Genomic DNA, 17,541 nt, shown 5'->3' with positions numbered 1-17,541 from the left:
ATCGGTATGGCTGAGGCAGGATGGTGCAGTACAAAACTATTCAGTTACAAGTCAAAAGCTATTGCGGTGTCTTGTATCCACAGACTTCTTTTATGTACAGCTATGTACACCAACGCTCACGTGGGTCCGTATCCCCTCATGCACAGAAGGGACAGGGGGAAGCAGAGGTGGCAACCAGACAAGGGACAGAGGCCTGATCCTGCCCCCACCCACAGCTTCAGAAGCTCCTCCCACCAGCCAGCTGGTGACAGAGGAAACACACGGAGTCTGGGCTGAATGCATAACCAACTAAAGGAAAGATGTGCCCCAACATGACCAGAGCCCCTGAGGCTTCTGTGGAGCACCATTTCCAAGCAATAAACCACTTAACTCAGGACACATATAATTGCAAAGGGGCCACAAGCTTGCAAATCAAGCATGTAACAGACGTGTTCCTGGGCTCTGGCTTTGGGTGGTTTGGGTCTGGCACGGGAAGGGGCCATCCTGGCCCTTGCACAATGCAACATCAACTGTGGTTCCCCATTAGGTTCCCCATTACCTTTGCTTGGTGAAGGATAGGACTCAAAAGTGACTCAAGAGTCAGTTCAAGAACCATTTCCCCTCCTCACCTGCATATACTACAGGGCCATCAAAAGGCAGGAAACACCTGGGACAAGAACAGCCTGTGCCAAAACCAGATCACATTTAACTGGGTCTGCAAGGGGGGGATCAGAGGACCTCTGTGCACTTCGTGTTGCCTGCCAAGCACTTTTCCCCCATCCCCTCTGTGCCAATCCCCATCCCTCGTGAGCTGAGCAGAACCAGAGAGGGACAAGAGGTGTAAACACCTCTTGTCACCCCTCAAGTTTCTTTGGGGAGGAAAACATGGACCAGTTTCCCCCAGGGCTGCTTTAATACAGATTGCAGCCAAGAAGAAGAGCGACAGCATATGCACATCCTGTGCACCATCCTGCGGAGAGGGCTTAGCGCCAAGCTCTGCGGGCAGCATCTCACGCCCAGCAGCACTCCAGGGCCCTCCCCAGGCTGGGAAAGTCCCAAAAGCTCCATCATTCCTGTCCAAACCCTTCCGTCTCCTCAACTGCATAAAGCAGCTTCTCCTTCAGTTGTTCGTAGCTTTTGTAGGGAGGGAGATCCAGGCGGTTAAAGCTGGAGAGAGAGACAGCAGAGGCTCTGAGCAGCGTTGCAATCCCCATCCTCCTCCCCACAGAAGGATCCTTTCCCACCTCAGCCACACACAGCAGCCATGAATGGCAGCTACATCCCATGGGAACGCAGATGTATGGGACAGAGGGTGCCCAGGGCCCCATGCAGCCTCACAAAGGCTGCTTGTGGTTGTCCCCACATTCTCCTAACAGGGCTGAAGAGAAATGACTTACCATGTATGGCTCCGAGGCAGCCACGTCTCTTTGCCAACTTTATCGATGCAGAATTTCTGGGGCCCGTTGCTGCCTGTTAATTATGAACACAGCAAATATCATTACATGACCAGAAGCTGAAAAAGAAAACCCTCCAACACACCAGAAGCCAACTGAGCACCATCACACCCCTTTATGACCCTAGAAAGACAGGGGTAAGTCCACAGCAGGACTCATTGCTCATTCTGACCCCTCTGCAGAGAGGATATATAAGAAATAAGAAGACAGAAAGCTGAAATGCACATTGACGGCACAGAGAGGGAACAGCACAGCTTCCAAGCTGGATGATTAAACAAGTGCTAAAACATATTTCTCCGTGGACCCACAGGTCTGAGTGGGGCCATCTGAGAGTTTTAAAGGACCTTGCTCAGGAAGTCTGAGTCACTGAGGTCACTTTTGAACTGATTGTGAATGCTGGAGAAGTTCCAGGGGGCTGGAAAAACCTTATTTGCCAGCAAGAATATACAAGTGGGTTAAGTTAGCTCGACACTAATTCCAGGAAAGTAAGGGAAAGGCTGGTACAGGCCCCAAAAAGCAGCAAATTAAAGTATGAGAGCAGAATAATGCCACACTGTGGTTTTCTGGAAAGGGGTTTTCATCACACAGAAATCAAAACTAAATCAAAAAACAAATCTCATTCAAAATGGGATTCTAAACTGGACCAACAAAGTTAACTGTGGCGGCACAGTTCATGGCTAAGGAATTTGTCTGGTAACAGCACTCCACCAGATGAAATCATCACATTCAGATGTCACAGACACTTCACTGCGGCTGCCTCACACTCTGCAATGGACACGCAGACACCCAGGTTTCACCACCAGCCCCTGCACCCGGGGGTGCTCAGCTCCCCAGAAGCCCCAGGCACACGCACCGATGAGCTCCGCAAACCCCCCGACAGGCAGGCGGCACGTCCCCGTCACAAACTGCAGCAGCCGGATCCTCTTCTCGTTGTCCATCTCTTTAACCACCTATGACAAGGACACGGCAGAAGAATGGGAGCCCTGCCACCCCAACACCTGCAGCTCAGCCAGGCATGGGGCACCATCCTGCACCATGGGGCTCCTACCATGAATACCCCATGCCCTGCAATACAGCCCAGGGTAGTCCAGCCCTCACCTCCATCCTGCATCCTCAAGGACGAGTGCATCCCAAAGGGCCTGCAAGGAGCAGCTCTGCCCAGCTTTGTACTTCAGAGCCATTTCCAACCCACTTCTTTCCTGGCCAGCACAGAGCAGCACCACCCAAACCAGCACAGCTCTATTACATGTCATCTCCTTTTGTCACCCTGCCCAAGAACAGCAGCTATTGCTAGAAGCATGCTGACCACTAAGTGCTGCCTGCTGTCCTCAGCAGCAGCACTGAGGCCTCTGCCAGCCACAGCCAAATGCTTCTTACTCAACACGTGCTCACAGTTGTATTTTGTTCTTCCTGACAGCCTGAGAGGCTGCCCGCCCCAACCCAGCCCTGCCTGCCCAGGCCATGGGCAAAGGATGATCCCAGGGCTCTGGAGCAGGTCACAGATGCTGCTGGCACTGGGACTCACCTGCCAGAACCATTGTATTTGTTTGCTGTTCTTGGTGTAGTGCCGGTAGATGGTATTCTTCTGCCAGTCATTCATGTCAATCTCCTGCATGCCGCACAGCATCAGCTGGGGACAGGGGACAGTCAGCAGGGGATAGAACCAGGGCTTTCCACCCACCCTTCAGAGCACTGACTCTATTGCCAGGCTTCCTAAGGCACAGACTCCAACACTGCGAAACAGAACTGTCTGTAGGTATTCCTTGCCTCTAACAAGATGTTTTCTTGCTAACAGACCCAACGAGCCACCCCACAGACCCAAACACCTCCCCGTCAGCAGAGCTGAGTGGCAGAGGCTATGAATGGAGCCCATCACTGCATGCCATTCCCAGGCAGCCTGCAGCTGGGAAGCACCGGAACCTCAATGTCCCCATCCCAGCAAAAGGCATCAGTTCACCTCCAGCTCCTTCTCGTCGAAGTACCGCAGCCACTCCAGTGGCACCACCTCATTGAAGCCATCCAGGAAAGCCTTGGTCTGCTCCTCCACACCCCGTGTGAACCTCCAGTCCGTGAGCAGCCTGGGGAGGCAGACAGGGGTCCGCAGGCAGCCAGCACTGCTGGCCCAGCACAGGAACCATCACCATTCCTCCCACCAGCAGGGAGGGCCCAGGACCCACAGGGGTGCCTGGGGAGAGAGAGAGGGGCTCCTGCAGACCACCAGGGTTCCATACTAGTGGGCTGCTCTGCCTGCCTCTGATGGGCAGCAGCCCTCAGCACAGACCAGCAGCCTTCAGGAGACTGAGGGGTGCAAACCGCGTCCCTTGGCTGGAGCCTAGCATCAGCAGGAGGACATGGCCCTGGCAGCCCCCAGCCAGCCCAGCGGCAGCCAGGCAGGGTGAGCAGCCACAGGACAGGGAGAGAAGTCTCACCCTCTCTCCCCTCTCCTCTTTCCTGAAAGTACTGGCAACTGCCCAGCCAGCAGCAAGCCAGACCGCAGCGGAGCGCGGCCGACTGCGCCAGCCCATACTTGTCACAGGCCACGTAGCCCAGGGAGGCAGCCACGTCCCGAGCCCCATGTTCCCACCCCAGAACTGTGCTGCAGCCAGTGAGGGTAGGGCCTGTCAAGGGCCTCGGCATGGCCACTCACATAATGTACTCCTCCTTGTTCTCCTCAGTCACCCGGATGCTCTCACCACCCTCCTTCAGCTCATGGGTGGTCACCTTGCCCAGGATCTCCATGTCCTGGATGAAGTACAGCTCTAGGCCACACTCTTCCAGGCTGTTCTCCCTGCAGAAGAATACCGGGATGCGAGGAACTGAGCAGCAGTGAGAGGCCATGGGGAGGAGCACTGCCTCCCCAGAGCCCAACACAGCAGGGCCAGGAGGGAGCACGAGGCACTCACTTTGTCCAGACAATGGAGTTGTAGAACTCAGGGTCGATGGATTCCAGGTCCTTCAGTGTGGGGCGCTTGTTCAGCATCCGCTTGTAGAAGGGCAGCGTGAAGCCGGTATCGATGAACTTCCCATGATACAGCGCCTGCAATGGGAAAGTGACACCAGGTCATGGGGAATGCCGGGACAGACCCGTGGGGTGAGATGATGCTCCACCACTGGGGCAGCCACAGAGCTGCCGGGGTCCCAGAGCTGCAGCACTCACTCCCAGCTGGCAAACGCTATGGGGAGGCACAGGCTGCCCCCCAGGGCTGCAGCATGGCCCGGTGCTCGCAGCCCCTCTCCCCTCCCCACATGAATTCCACCGTGTCTCCTTCTCCCATCACAGCTCTATTAAGAGCACTTGTTTAAACAGAGCTGTGCTGTGGCTTCCCTGAATCCCTGGCTTCCAGGAGCCCCAAGGCAAAGGCAGCCAAAAATAATGCAGACGCTTGTCTAGAACAGCCCAGCAGTGAGTAATAGTCTGGGGTTTTATTGGTATCCTGCAAGGCACAGGGCAGGGCAGAGCAGGGTCCAGAGCGGCTCACAGCCACCTCCAATGCACACCTCGCAGGGCTGTGGGCCAGGGACCCCTCCCCACACTCAGGAAGCCCCTGACAGCCCCCCTGCCAGCCCAGGGCAGGGCAACCCGCAGCACCTTGGCCTTGGGGGATGCAGCACGAACAGGATGAGTCGCTCTGGGGACTGGACAGCTGGAAAATCTCACACTGCTGGGGCTAAAAATAGTGCCTGGAGCTGCAGACCCGACAGCACCTGGGGTGGCAGCCAGAGACCTGGAGCCATCTCTGCACCGCCCCTGGGAAACCAGGTCCCCTGTGGCCTTGCAGCCATTCCTTGGATTTAAAACACACCACACGCAGCCTCCCCACTGCACCCCCTCCACAGCCCGTCTCCCACAGACCCACACCTGAGCAAGAAGGGGCTTAAGGAGGGCAACGACACCAAGCTGAGCAAAGCCATGGCAGGCAGAGCTGCCCCACTGACCACCCCACCCCCTGCAAGGCCCCTGCTCCGTGGGGACATGTGAATGAAGCATCTTGTACCCCATTCCCTCCCTGGCTCCTGGGCTCTTACCATGGCGATGAAGCGGCCAATGAAGCGGAAGTAGGTGAGGTGGTCGGGGTTGATGGAGGAGGCAGGGTTGATCTGCAGACAGTAGTTGTTCTTGCCAGCGTACTCGAAGAGGCAGTACATGGGGTTGAGCACCTCATGGGACAGAAGGAAGAACCACTCCCTGGGGCAAGAGGAAGGGAGAACACCGTGACGAGAAGCTCCAGGAGCCAGGGGCTGTGCCCCAGTGGCTTCATGGCACAGCCCGCACAAACCAGGTCCCTATCTCCATGGGGTGCCGCTGCAAGGACTGGACACTAGTGCGACTTGGTGAGGGTCTCCTCCACCCCAGGGGTGCTCTGTCTGGTTTGTGAAGCGCTTCTGGAGACACCAGCAACAAACATCCCCATTTGCCAGAGGCCCCACCTGGAGAACTGGGCGCCCCGGCAGGCACCACACGGCTCAGTCCCACCCAGGCTGTGGCACACATACACACATGCTGCTGTGCACGCCCACCCCAAGTCTGCCCACACAGGCTCCCCCCGGGAGCTCCATCCCAAGCTCCAAGAAGCGCTGGATGGGAGCTGTCCTGGCTCTGCTCCCCCGGCTGTGCAGGGAGACGGGAGTCCTCAGATGCAGAGGCAGCCCCGGCATCCTGTCCGTGGTTCTACCCTGTGGTAGAACAGCATGACGTAACCTACCATAGGGTAAAACCACTGGCAGGACACAGAGAGGTGGAGAGCGGGAGTCCCTGCACCAGAGCCGGGGGCAGCAGCTCCACAAAGGAGGAGCGGGTAAGAGCACGGCAGTCGAGTGGCGGAACAGCAGCAGGCAGGGGAACAACAGCCCAGCACAGAGGCAGACACCCCAAGTGAGCCAGTGGGGCCTGATGGGGGCACAGGACCCCCCTACAGCTGAGACACAGCCTGTGCCTTGTGGTAACACCACCCTTGGGGTAGGCACCATGCCTGGCACACACCAACTGTCCCAGGAAACACCAGGGCCTGTTGGCTGTGGGGAGAAGAGGCTGCTTCACCCATCACCCCATGTCCCAGGCGCAGCGGGAGAGCTCACGCTGGGTTCCCCAGCCCTCTCTGTGCCAGGGACAGGGCAGTGCAACGCCTTCAGGGTGTCCCACTGTTCCTAAAACTCACACTGTTTCCCACTGGAACACCTTGGGCTCCTCTGCTCAAGGAGGTGCTGCAGAAAGGCTGGGAACCTTGGGCAGCTGCCGGACAGACCTGAGTGCCTGCACTGCCCTTAGGGCTCCACACCACAGTCCCATCCAGCAGCAAGTACATGGTCCAGCACGCGGTGCTCACCTGGCGATGCCACCATAGTCCAGGCCTTCCTCTCCCCTCATGATGATGTACAGGCGGCGCCGCAGGTCGTATGGCTTCATGTTCATGATCTGGGGAGGAGCAAGGGGAATTGCCACCAGCGGCTAGTGCAAGGGCTGGCTCCACGCTTCTACTGTAGGAGCTACAGCCTTGGCACCTCCTCACCTGCTGGAAGGAGTCCTCAAAGAGCGTCTGCCGGGAAACGCTGATCTTCACATGGCTGGGCAACGCGTTCGACTGCAAGCAAGGCAGAGACATGAGGCTTTGTGCAGGCTGGCACAGCAGCTCCTCTCACCCACAGGGTCAGGGATCCATGCACCCATCAGCACAGCAGCCCTGAGCTGGCGGGGCCCACTGGCCACTCTACTCACATGGCAGAGGAAGCGGAACTGGTGGTACTTCCAGCGAAAGCTCCGGTCATACGCTCCCGGGGAGCCACCCTGCTTGCTCCTGCAAAAGCAGCACAGGCCTTGTCTCAGCATCCCTGCCTGCCCTGGTGTGAACTGCCTGGTCCCAGCAGCCTCATGGCCTGCTGGGCAGGAGAACGATCTCTGGGGTGCAGCTCTCCTCTATCAGAGCCAAATGTGAGCCCCTAAACCCACTGCTCAGTACCTGTGCAACAAAGCTGACCCAGTTCCCCCACTCTGTCACGACCACAAGGAAGGCACCAGCTGTGAGCAGGCAGCCCCAGCTCCCCGGGTGCAGCCTGGCTGCAGGGCGAGGGGCTCAGCCCAGAAGCACTTACCCAGATTCGAATCCTGGGCGCGGGTCCTTGAAGGTCGTGGTGCGAGTGTTGTGGTCCACGAAGTAGCGCACACCCTCGTTTGTGTACTTCATCTCCCAGCCGGGCGGCAGCGGCGGCTCCTGGATCATCCTGACGACAAGGAAAGGTCACCAGGCACACACCTCACCCTGAACTACAGCCCCTGTCCTATTACAGCCTGTGGGGATCACCTTCAACGTGCACCTCAGCTCTGTGCCCCGCAAAGGAAGGATTCACGGTATGGGATTAGCAAGCACCCGCCTGCACCCCAAGGCAGAAGCCCAGCCTGGGCTGCACTTTTGGCCACAGCTGCAGCTTCACCCTCTGTCTGCAGGCCAGGCGGCCTCAGTGGAGGCCCACGCCAGGTCTCTGGAGAACCACAACCCAGAGCTCTCAGGAGCCCAAGGAGAGCCCTCCATGAAGGCAGCAGGGCAAGCAGAAAGCACCTCTTTCTGCCCAGTCTCCCCTGTGACTTCCTCATCTTTACCCTCAGCTCCTGAAAGCTGGAGAGCTGCCCCACAATGCCAAGGATTGCAGCTTCCCACCCTCCGGAGCTCCAGCACTGCCTGCATGCTGCCTGCGGTTCCTCGTGTTTCTGGTTCCCCAGCACAGCAGCCTGCTCAGACCCCCAGCACAAACAGACCTCAGCTCCCAAACAGCCCATTGCACGGAACTTCCAAAACCACAAGCATCCTTCCTGCTCTCCCCTCAGGCTGCCTACCCCTGTGTGCGAGGGTCTTCCCACTGGGTGGTCCGTGTGTTGTGGTTCACGTAATACACTCGCCCATTGTCCTGTCTCTTCTCTACGAGAAAAAGGAGAGGAAGCATTAGCTGGAGCACCCCGGCCAGTGCTGGCGCACAGTCCCAGCAACAGTCCTCCCCTTCCCAGTGCGGAGAAGTTTGTCAGCTCCTCCATCCCACTGCCCTGGCTCACCTGGAAAAGGCAGAATAAAGCCCCTGTATTTCCTCTACATGCACAAGCTGCTGCATGTAGGCTCCAGGGAATTCCAGTAAGCAGGAGGTGCCATGGCAAAGGCCAGCCCTGCCAATGCACTGCTGGGCTGGCACAAGGGCTGTGCACCTCACTGGGCAGGGAGCACACGCACCCCCTTTCAGACACACAGTGCTCTGCAAGCCCACATCCCTCCCTGTAGAGCTGCAGATGCTTCCCCAAATGCATCCCAACTTCCTGCATGGCCATGCTGAACACTCAGAATAGCAAAAGCCTCCCAGCCATGGCTGGGCACCATGTGCCCTGGCCCACTGATGATCCTGAACCCACCCCACCAGCCGCTCTCATCCCACCTGCATAGCCAACAACCCTGCTCTGCCTCTCATCCCTGCGCCTGCCTGCTGCACCCCCTCAGCCTGTGCGCCCCACACAACACAAACCTCCTCCTCCTCCTCCTCCATGTGCCTGCGTCACTCCCGTACCCAAGGGCCCTGCTCCATGCCACCCGGGACACCCTGCACGCACACTGTCACCTCCCAGTCACCAGGCCCCCCTCACTCCATAGCACCCGCAGACCTCATGTACAACGACTGGGACTGCATCCATCCCGGGACCTTATCTCTGTGCTGGGGATCCCCAGCCCTAGGTGCTCATCCCCATGCAGAGCTGTGCCTCCCCCCAGTCTGTTCAGCCTGCACCAGGAATGGGGTCCCTCTCATTGCCAATGCAGGAGGTGGACCACCCAGCAGGGCAGCAAAGGCTCCAGCACTGTTCTGATACAGACGCTGCCCTTGGAGACCCCCTTAGCAGACTTGAGCCCTCTGTCCTGCCCTACGCTCCCGCAGTTTTAACTCTTCTCCTATCCTCCCTGCCTGGCACAGCACAGCTCATCTGCACCCATGAGCCTGTCCTCTCCAGGGATGCTCTTGCCATGGAGGGGGCCACTCTTCCCTGGGGATGGCACAGGGATCTTTCAAAACCTCCCATCAGATGATGATTGGCCCATGGGGGCAGAACAGCAGCCCAGCCCCACCGTGAACTGAGGAAGAGCATCCCAGAAGGCACACACAGCAGCAGGATAGATCCCTGCTCAGCAGAGGAGGGGTCTGGGGATGAGCAAGGAATTGGATCCCCAAACCTCTCCCCTTATCCAAAGAACAACTACAAGCACTTCTGCATTCAGCAGCTGAAAGAGGCTGGGAATTTCTCCAGAAGAAGGGGGGAAAAAAGCTGGATTTCAAATCAGAGTTCGTGCTAATCACAGGCAGGACTCAGCCCCACACACACCAGAGCACAGGGAACACTGGCTCCCCATCACCATTCCCATTCACACCAGGGATGGGAGCGCAGGGGCTGCTGACAGCACCACCCTGTGCTCTCAGGGTCCTGCTCTGAGTGGCAGAGGAGTGTCCCCATCGGGGCTGTGTGGCAAGCAGGGCAGCAGGCAGGTGAGGTGGCTCAGTACTTACCCCAGCCAGGAGGAAGGGGACCGAGCGGATCATTGTCAGGCGGAGCACCGGATGACTAGAGATAACAGAGAGGGCAAGAACACAAAATAAACCCATGGCAGGACAGCGGGAAGAGCGGAACGCAGCGGTGAGCTGAGCTGCCCGGCTCCACTCACCTCCCTTGGCCTGCGGCTTCCAGAGAACTAAAAAAAAAGCCACTTGCACCATCGGGGGGGGGGGGGATGGGGGGGGGAGGGGGGGGCAAAGAGTTAAAAAAAAAATAAATAAATGAAAAAACAAACGCACAAACTAAACAGAGCCCGGGCAGCCAAGGGGGCAGCGGGGCAGCGGCTGCGCCGCACGGAGGGGAGCGGGAGAGCAGAGCGCGGTCCAGATGTGCGCGTCCGCTGTGCTCCCGCGGCCGGTCCGCAGCAGATACACCTCCAGCCTCCTCCAAGAACCACACACGAGAGGGGAAAAAATACCGCAGGCCTTTCCAATGAAATCATTCCCACAAGCGCAGTCCACGCCCAGCGCTTCCTGGCGGGCCGGCGGCCCCCTCCTCCCGGGCAGGGCGCGGAGCTCGGGATGCCCTCGCACTGAGGCCACATTCATCCCACGCAGACGGGCGGCTCCGCGCCCCGCTACCCCCCCCGCGCAGGTTGGGGGCCACGCACAAAGCACCTTTCTTCTTCCCCGGGGCGGGCTGAGCCGGCGGCCGTCACCCAGCCCGAACCAGGGGATGCCCCGGGACAGGGGAGCAGGCTGGAGCCCCCCGGCCCAGCTCCAGCGGAGGTCCCTGCGGATGGAGGTGCAGCCCCGACAGTCGGGGTCCAGGGAGGAGGAGGAGGCCTGCGGGGCTGTTAACAGTTAAATAAGAAACGCATTGTTACCAACAAGGCTTTTTAATTGCACCTCCTGAAACCCAGCTGCCAGAGAGGGGCCGCGTCCCAGCCTCAGCGCTGGGCTGGGGATCGCAGGCAGCCTGGGCTTAGGAAAATGCCAGGACTCCCCACTCCAAGACAAGGCACCAGCACTCGGGGGACCCCTGGCAGCCCAAGACCCCGGCGTTTCCCGGGGGATGACAAGGATGGGGTTGGCACAGTCTGTGCCTCTCCAAGGTCTCTTGTACCCTACCCCATGTGTCAGGACCGGGCACAGGAGGCACTGCTCCGGCACGGTGTGCCTCGGTCTCAGGCAGTGTCCACTCTCTCCCTGCCCAGACAGGCTGGCCAGAGCCACAGCTGAGCCATGTCCAGAAGGATCACCTCACTGTGACCTAAAACCAGCTAATTAACAGAGCAGGGAGACGAGCCTGGGGGCTGAGGACTGGGGATCCAGTCCTGCAGCTCTCCACAGCCCATGGGAACAACCTGGCCCCCACTGCTCAGTGCAAGAGATGCCGCACGCAGGCACAGCCTAGGGAGCCCTGTGTCACCGAGGTGACCGCGTGGTCCCTCGCTGCACCCCAGCCCCCCCCAAGCCATGGGTCGCTGCAGGGGGCTGCGTGGAGAACGCTCTGCTTTGCCCAGGGCTGCAGCACTGCTCATCCATCAACTCCCCACCTTCCTCTCCCGGCAAGGACGGCAAGTGGATGTTGGAGACAGAAGGGAAAGGCAATGCAGAAAGCCCCTTAGGGAAGGGGGCAAAGCCGGAGCCATCACCACTGGCAGATTGTACAAGTACAATCGTTCCATCAGGCTAAATTTGGAGCACGAGTCCCTCCCTCTGCTCTCCACGGAGCCTGGCCAGGGCAAGCTGCACAGCACTGGAGCAGCTCCAAGGCTGGCACTGGTGAAAATGGGAGTGATAGACCCAAGCCCTGTTAAGCCTCCAGTGTAAGCACTTCCATGCTGAGGGGCACAGGCTGGCAGTGGGCAGCAGAGCTGTGGCAGTCCTGCTCCTGCTGCCAGGCTGGGAAGGGCTGTGAGGTGTCCAGAGAGACAGGCAGGGGGAGGAGAGGGGCAGAGCAGCCTCTTGCACCCCTGGGAGGAGCCCCCGTTGTGTCTCAAGCCGAACGGACTTGGGACAACTGCTCTGGCTGCACCCTTTCCCACAGAGCACCCAGGCTCCTCACGGGAGCACAGAGCTCACAGCAGCACTGCTGGGACACGGCAGCCTCCTGGCTTCCTCCTAGATGAGCTAAACATCGAGGAGAAGCTGGTCACTCTGCCCTGCCCACCTTCACCCCACACCTGCCCTGCCAGACCTCTGCCTCCTGGCCAGGGCCATGTTTTCCACCCAGGTGGCAACAGACAGCACTAGGACATCACTACGCTGGGAGGTGGAAACGCTCCAGCTTGGCTCCTTCCCAAGCACTGCTCCCTGCAGCACGATGGCCACGAGCACTGTGCCGGTTATCAGAGGGTGCTCGCCACCACTGGAAGCCAGGTGCCAGCTGCAGTAGCAAAGGCAAGGCCAGGACAAGATGGGTCCCTGCCCTGGAGCAACTGCCCTGCAGGGCTGTTGAGGGTCCCATTTCCCAAGCAAGGAAGCACAGCTACTCAGATCATACCAGGAGCAAGGAGAAGCAGAGACAGCAGGAGAAACTTGCCAAGCCCAGCAGTGCTTGTTCCCTGCACTCTCTGGTCCCCAGGCTCTTGCTGCCCTCACTCACCATGTCAGCAATTGCCCCCTGGGCCTGCTGCTGGCTCCTGCTGCCACCCAGGACCCAACCACACCGTCCTCAGCCCAACAGAGACCTGGGGCAGGATAAGCGCAGCCCCAGGAGCCTCCTCTCCCACTACAGACCAGCCTCCTACGGCTTCCACATGCCACCTCCAACAGCATGCAGCAAGTTCCACAAGCCCCGTAGGTCAGCAGCAAGGCTTGGCTGGTAGAAAGAAATCATGAGACATGCTGGGAGAAAGCGTGTCCCCAGCCACGCTGGCACTGCAGGGACACTGGGGACAGGCTGCTGAGGACACCTCCCACCACCCTTCAGGGCTGTGCAAGCTGCCTTATTAAAGGAAAGTTACTCCCAGGCAGTTCTCCACATGCACAGGAGCTTGTGGGCTCTACCACAGCCCAACAAGCACCTCTCCATGCTCCGTGTCTCCCAGGCCAGCCTGGGTGAGACTGGTGGGAGAGCTGAGTGAGACCCCACCACCACCACCCCAGCTCTCACCTGGTACAGGAATCTTTGGCTGAACTGCTGCATGGCTCCTTGGAGCTGGTTTCGCTGGGACTGCCACTGCTCATAGTTCCTGACGTACTCAGCTGTGGGGCGCTGCCATGTGGTGGTGCGGGTGTTGTGGTCCACATAGTAATACCTGCCTCGAGGATCCACACGTTTCTCCCACCTGGAAGCAACAGAGGAAAACCTCACTGCCTCGGCTCAAGTGGGTTCTGCTGGCAGGTGCTGCCACACAGCAACTGAGTGCAAATGCTGGTGTGAAGGCAACAAAAAGAACCCTTGAAGATGTGGGGAGGCACAAAAAACAACGGAGATGGGGGCGGTAGACAGAGGAGCCTCCCACTGTCCTTGTGTGAAGGCTGCTCCTGGAGATACAGATGCCCTTGGGGGTACAGATGCCCTTGGGGCCCCGGTAGTTTGATGACATCCAGCTGCTGCCCTAGAACATGCTGAAAGTACAACTGAGAGGAGCATGGGGTTACAAGCTACTTCCCCAGCTGCCACACTCCCCTTGTGTGCCCACGCAGGGGCTCAGCAGAGGATTTGTGGCTGAGTTCTGCCCCTTCAAAATACAAGTGAGAAAAGGAGCTCATAGTCCTCCAAGGGAGGAAGACCCAAGAGCTGCCTGGGCACAGAGGCCCAGCTATAGAGATTGATTTTTTCATTGCACTCTGACACCACAGGCTGATTTCAGGCCCTCTGCTCCTGTCTGGAGCTCTCTGTGAGAGGAGTGCTCTGGCTCCTCTCACAAGACAAAGATACCCTTGAACATGAAGCCTCTGTTCCCAGCTCCAGCATAACCACCAGTTTCACTGATTAAGGGGCTCTTTTGGACAAACATCCACCAGAAGAAAATACAAAATACTAGTAAGACTTGTGCAAGGGCACATGAAGCCTACATGGGGTGCCTACTCACTAGCTGAGTTCACACCAGGGTGCTGTAAGCATTCCTCCAAGACAGCTGACCTCCAGCACAGGCAAGGCACTGGGTTGGAGACCAGTGCAGGAGGGAAGGAGCAAACCTACTTTTCGAGGTAACAGCCTCTCTCATGTAATACCAAACAAATTTAAAGCTGTTGTAGTATCAGAAAGCAGCTGCAGAGATCGCAGCCTAACTGAAAGTAGCGTGCACCCACAGAAACCTGGAAGAGAACAGGACAGGTTTGTATTTCACTTTCACACATTACACTGGTGGTTAAAGCACACTTCAGCCATTCCAGACTTGATCAAATTCAGTCTCGAGAACAACAGTTTGGCTGTATTGAGTTCTCTCCATTTAGGAGCACAAAGAGGTGAGAATTCCACAAGTTTCCAAAAAGCACATGGCTGTGTACAGCCTTTATGACCTGAAGACTATTTACTCCTCCAAATGAATGCATGGCCCTCCTGGACCATGCACCACATTTCTGCAGAGTGCTTCCTGCAAGTCTCATTGAGCTGAGCTGCACTGTCTTCTCAAGCACAAGCAGACCCCAGTGTGGCAGAGAATGTAAGAGGCCCCTCTGAGGGAGCCCAGGGCCCAGCTACAGCTCAGGGCACACTGTGCATGCCTGTATTTGCTCACCAGAAGCTCAGCCCTCATCTAGAAGCATGCAGGGAACATGAGACCCACCCTCTCTCTTCTGGTCCTCAGGGGGACATTGCTGGCATCCCACCCCAAAGGCTAACCCCTCTGCTCTGCCTGTAAGTGGCTGTTCTGCTACTCAAGTGTTCAGCAATTTCTGTGGACTGTTAAAAAAAGAATCCTCTAGAAGAGGTCAAACCTGAACGGACTGGTAGGCCTCTTCCTTTTTACAAACACTGAAAAGACCTTTCTGAGGATATAGCATGTATTTTCAGGCCAGTAAACACTCTGTCATCTCACCCCATTTCTCTTCAGGAATTCAGAGACTTTCCTGCCACTTTCCCTCCTATTGTGCAGATTCCTGTGTGTCTGCTACAAGTTAGTTGAGTATCTGAGATGCCAACTGCCCCCAGAGCCCCTTACCCCGGAGGAAGAGGTCTCTCCCATGTGGTGGTCTTGTTGTTATGGTCTACATAGTAGACTCTACCATTAGGCAGCTCTCGCTGTTCCCACCTGCAAGAAGAAAAATAATGATGAGCCAGCTAATCATTGCAAGCCCAGAGCCCAAACACTGAGAGGCAGATATCAAAAGAAACTGCTCTTTTCAATGCCATCCAGAGAGGCTGCATCCCACTCCAGGGCTCGCAGGCACCTCTCCCCTGCTCCAAGGCCAGTGGGGGAGAGCAGCATCTCTTGGGAAAGGACACAGAGCAAACCGAAGGCAGACAAGATGGTGCCTCTTCTCTCCTAAACATAGATAAGCAAAGAGTTCAACTGGAACAAGCAATATGGATTCAGCAGCCACAGCCCCTGCATCTTCAGGACAGCCAGAGCCTTGCTGCCATCACCTACTAAGAGACATCACAGACCCCTCCATCTACTTTAAATCTTGTCCAAAAGGCCCCACTTGTGCCCATCCACTTACATCTGCACAGCTCAGTCTTCTCCCCAGATCAGTGACTGTGACTAATTAGTAATCATGTTATTAGCCAGGGCATCCAGGCAGCTGCAGCTGGTGGATTAGCAAGCCCACCTCCTCACAATGCTTAGCTACAGCATTTTAACCTTTATTTAAAATGAAGAATGAGAGCAGGTCTACATGGCAGTTGTCTGGCTTGCTAATCATGATCAGAGAGATGCTGCAGCAGCTTGCTTTCTGGAAACAAGCATCATTTGAAGCATAAATTCCTCATTTCCTCCAGAAAGTAGGAGGGTCCGCACAGGATTCCACACAGGTCAATTTTATGCCCTGTGAGCTTTTGATGTCGTTTTCATTTGGCTTCTCTTAATACATCTTTAAAGGGGAGCCTTTGAGGTTGGGTTGGGGCTGAATTTTCCTCTTGGCAGCCCTCCTGCTCATTGCTGACAGATACTGCTCAAAGACATCACATGGCCACAAGGAACTTGGTCAGCAGTTGGTCCCTTTGGGGACCTGGTACAATTGGGAAGCCTGGCTTTACAAGGCTACACTGACACTCATGCTTTGCCTTAATTCATTCATGAAAGTGTATGCCCTGGCAAAGGTAAAAGCTCCATGGAGCACTGAACTTTCCTGTTAGCTTTTATCCTCCAACAGAGAGGTGAACTGGCAGCTGCTGACAGATCCAGTGTTCTCCTGCCATGCTTCCACTCCCCAGCTATCGCTCCTGATTCAATCTTCAGTCTCAATAAATTATCACAAAAAGCTACAGAAAATTAATATACTAGCTCTTGTGACAGCAAGGGAAGAAATATGATCTTGCAGAAAGCAGCCCTTTGTGAAGGAGAGGCTCTAAGAACAAATGTCCCTTCACGCAGGCTCGCACCAATCCTGCTCACCCTCAGAACTCCCCAGGGGACATGAAGCCACCAGCAGTGACCTCAGCCACGACCACAGATCGTGCACATCGCAGCCCCATCACAGCTCTCAAAAGTGGCAGGAAGGCACAAACAGAGACAGCTTCCACCATGTTCCCAAGCCTGGGCACTGGGAACCGCAGCAGTCCAGCAGCCACGCAGGCAGCCCAGAAACCTCTGCCCTGGGCAGGAGGCACGCTTGCACTCCGAGATAAGAGTCAGTTCCATGAAAGCAGGGCAGGAACATGAATGCCAGGCTCGGGATTTAGCCAAGAGATTGTCTAACCCAAACCAGAGCTGCTGGCTTTGCTCCTATGGGTTTCTCAAAAGCACTGTCAATGCATCTGCAGAGACCAGGTAACATCTGCAGACGTTGCTACCAGTCAGCAGCACTGAGTCTTTCTCACCTGTACAATAGGTACCAATAAGACACCAGTGGTGCTTTCTGATAGAAAGTCCAAGGCAGGAGCTGCAGTGCCCACACACGTTTGATAGCAAGGCACTGCCAAGCATAACACCATGCAAAGGAGAGACCACATAAGAGCAGAGCCAGCACTACCTGGTGCTGTTGTGGCATCAGGAAGTCTTTGTCTGTCCACCCCAGGGTCAGCCCTTTTCCTGGATTACCCCTGGGCAGCACTGTGTGTTGTCAGAGGGGAAATGCCTGAAGCTCCCTGTTCTTAAGGATGAACTCAGTGCTTCAAGAACATGAAAGCACCGGACAGCAAAAAAGATTAAAATCCCTAAAGAGAAAATCAACATAGCTGCAGCTTCTTGAAGACACAAACACATCCACTCCATGAGATGGACAGCAGAAGGTGCATGGGCACCTTCAGGGAGGATGAAGGAAGTGTGCTGGCTCAGTGGGAATGCTGCTCATCACAGGCTGAGCTTTGGGAAGCCTCTTCCCAGACTACTACCACAGGCACTTCAGACTGCCACCAGCAACCAGATACAGACCTGACACAAGCACAGGTGGAGGAATACTATTCACAAGCAAAACCCCAAGGCACAACTCCACTCATAAGGCTTTGCAGGAGTCAGCATCCCTTTAAGAGATCCTTAGA

The 17,541-nt window shown here is 56.7% G+C and overlaps 1 protein-coding gene across 2 annotated transcripts in view; it reads right to left on the bottom strand.

Annotated features, from left to right (window-relative positions):
* Positions 1 to 531: 531 nt before the first annotated feature.
* The window catches only part of WWP2 (WW domain containing E3 ubiquitin protein ligase 2), a 40,669-nt gene continuing 23,659 nt past the window's right edge, over positions 532 to 17,541 (bottom strand). For both annotated transcript variants that reach the window (XM_061370400.1, XM_061370401.1), the window contains 16 exons: positions 15,062 to 15,151; positions 13,066 to 13,240; positions 9,960 to 10,014; positions 8,260 to 8,341; positions 7,521 to 7,649; positions 7,147 to 7,225; positions 6,941 to 7,012; positions 6,758 to 6,846; positions 5,460 to 5,619; positions 4,337 to 4,470; positions 4,081 to 4,221; positions 3,391 to 3,511; positions 2,959 to 3,063; positions 2,287 to 2,383; positions 1,377 to 1,449; positions 532 to 1,146 (listed from right to left, as the gene is read on the bottom strand). In XM_061370400.1, the coding sequence (XP_061226384.1) occupies positions 1,047 to 1,146; positions 1,377 to 1,449; positions 2,287 to 2,383; positions 2,959 to 3,063; positions 3,391 to 3,511; positions 4,081 to 4,221; positions 4,337 to 4,470; positions 5,460 to 5,619; positions 6,758 to 6,846; positions 6,941 to 7,012; positions 7,147 to 7,225; positions 7,521 to 7,649; positions 8,260 to 8,341; positions 9,960 to 10,014; positions 13,066 to 13,240; positions 15,062 to 15,151 (1,702 nt within the window). In that variant the 3' untranslated portion in view covers positions 532 to 1,046. The remainder of the gene's footprint in view (positions 1,147 to 1,376; positions 1,450 to 2,286; positions 2,384 to 2,958; positions 3,064 to 3,390; positions 3,512 to 4,080; positions 4,222 to 4,336; positions 4,471 to 5,459; positions 5,620 to 6,757; positions 6,847 to 6,940; positions 7,013 to 7,146; positions 7,226 to 7,520; positions 7,650 to 8,259; positions 8,342 to 9,959; positions 10,015 to 13,065; positions 13,241 to 15,061; positions 15,152 to 17,541) is intronic.

This window comes from Neopsephotus bourkii, unplaced genomic scaffold, assembly GCF_033783945.1.
Source record: "Neopsephotus bourkii isolate Nb327-2 ecotype Australia unplaced genomic scaffold, CSIRO-AGI_Nbou_v1 NB_1541, whole genome shotgun sequence".
In the NCBI taxonomy this organism is placed as follows: Eukaryota; Metazoa; Chordata; class Aves; order Psittaciformes; family Psittacidae; genus Neopsephotus; species Neopsephotus bourkii.
This window is presented reverse-complemented; position numbering and strand designations above follow the sequence as displayed.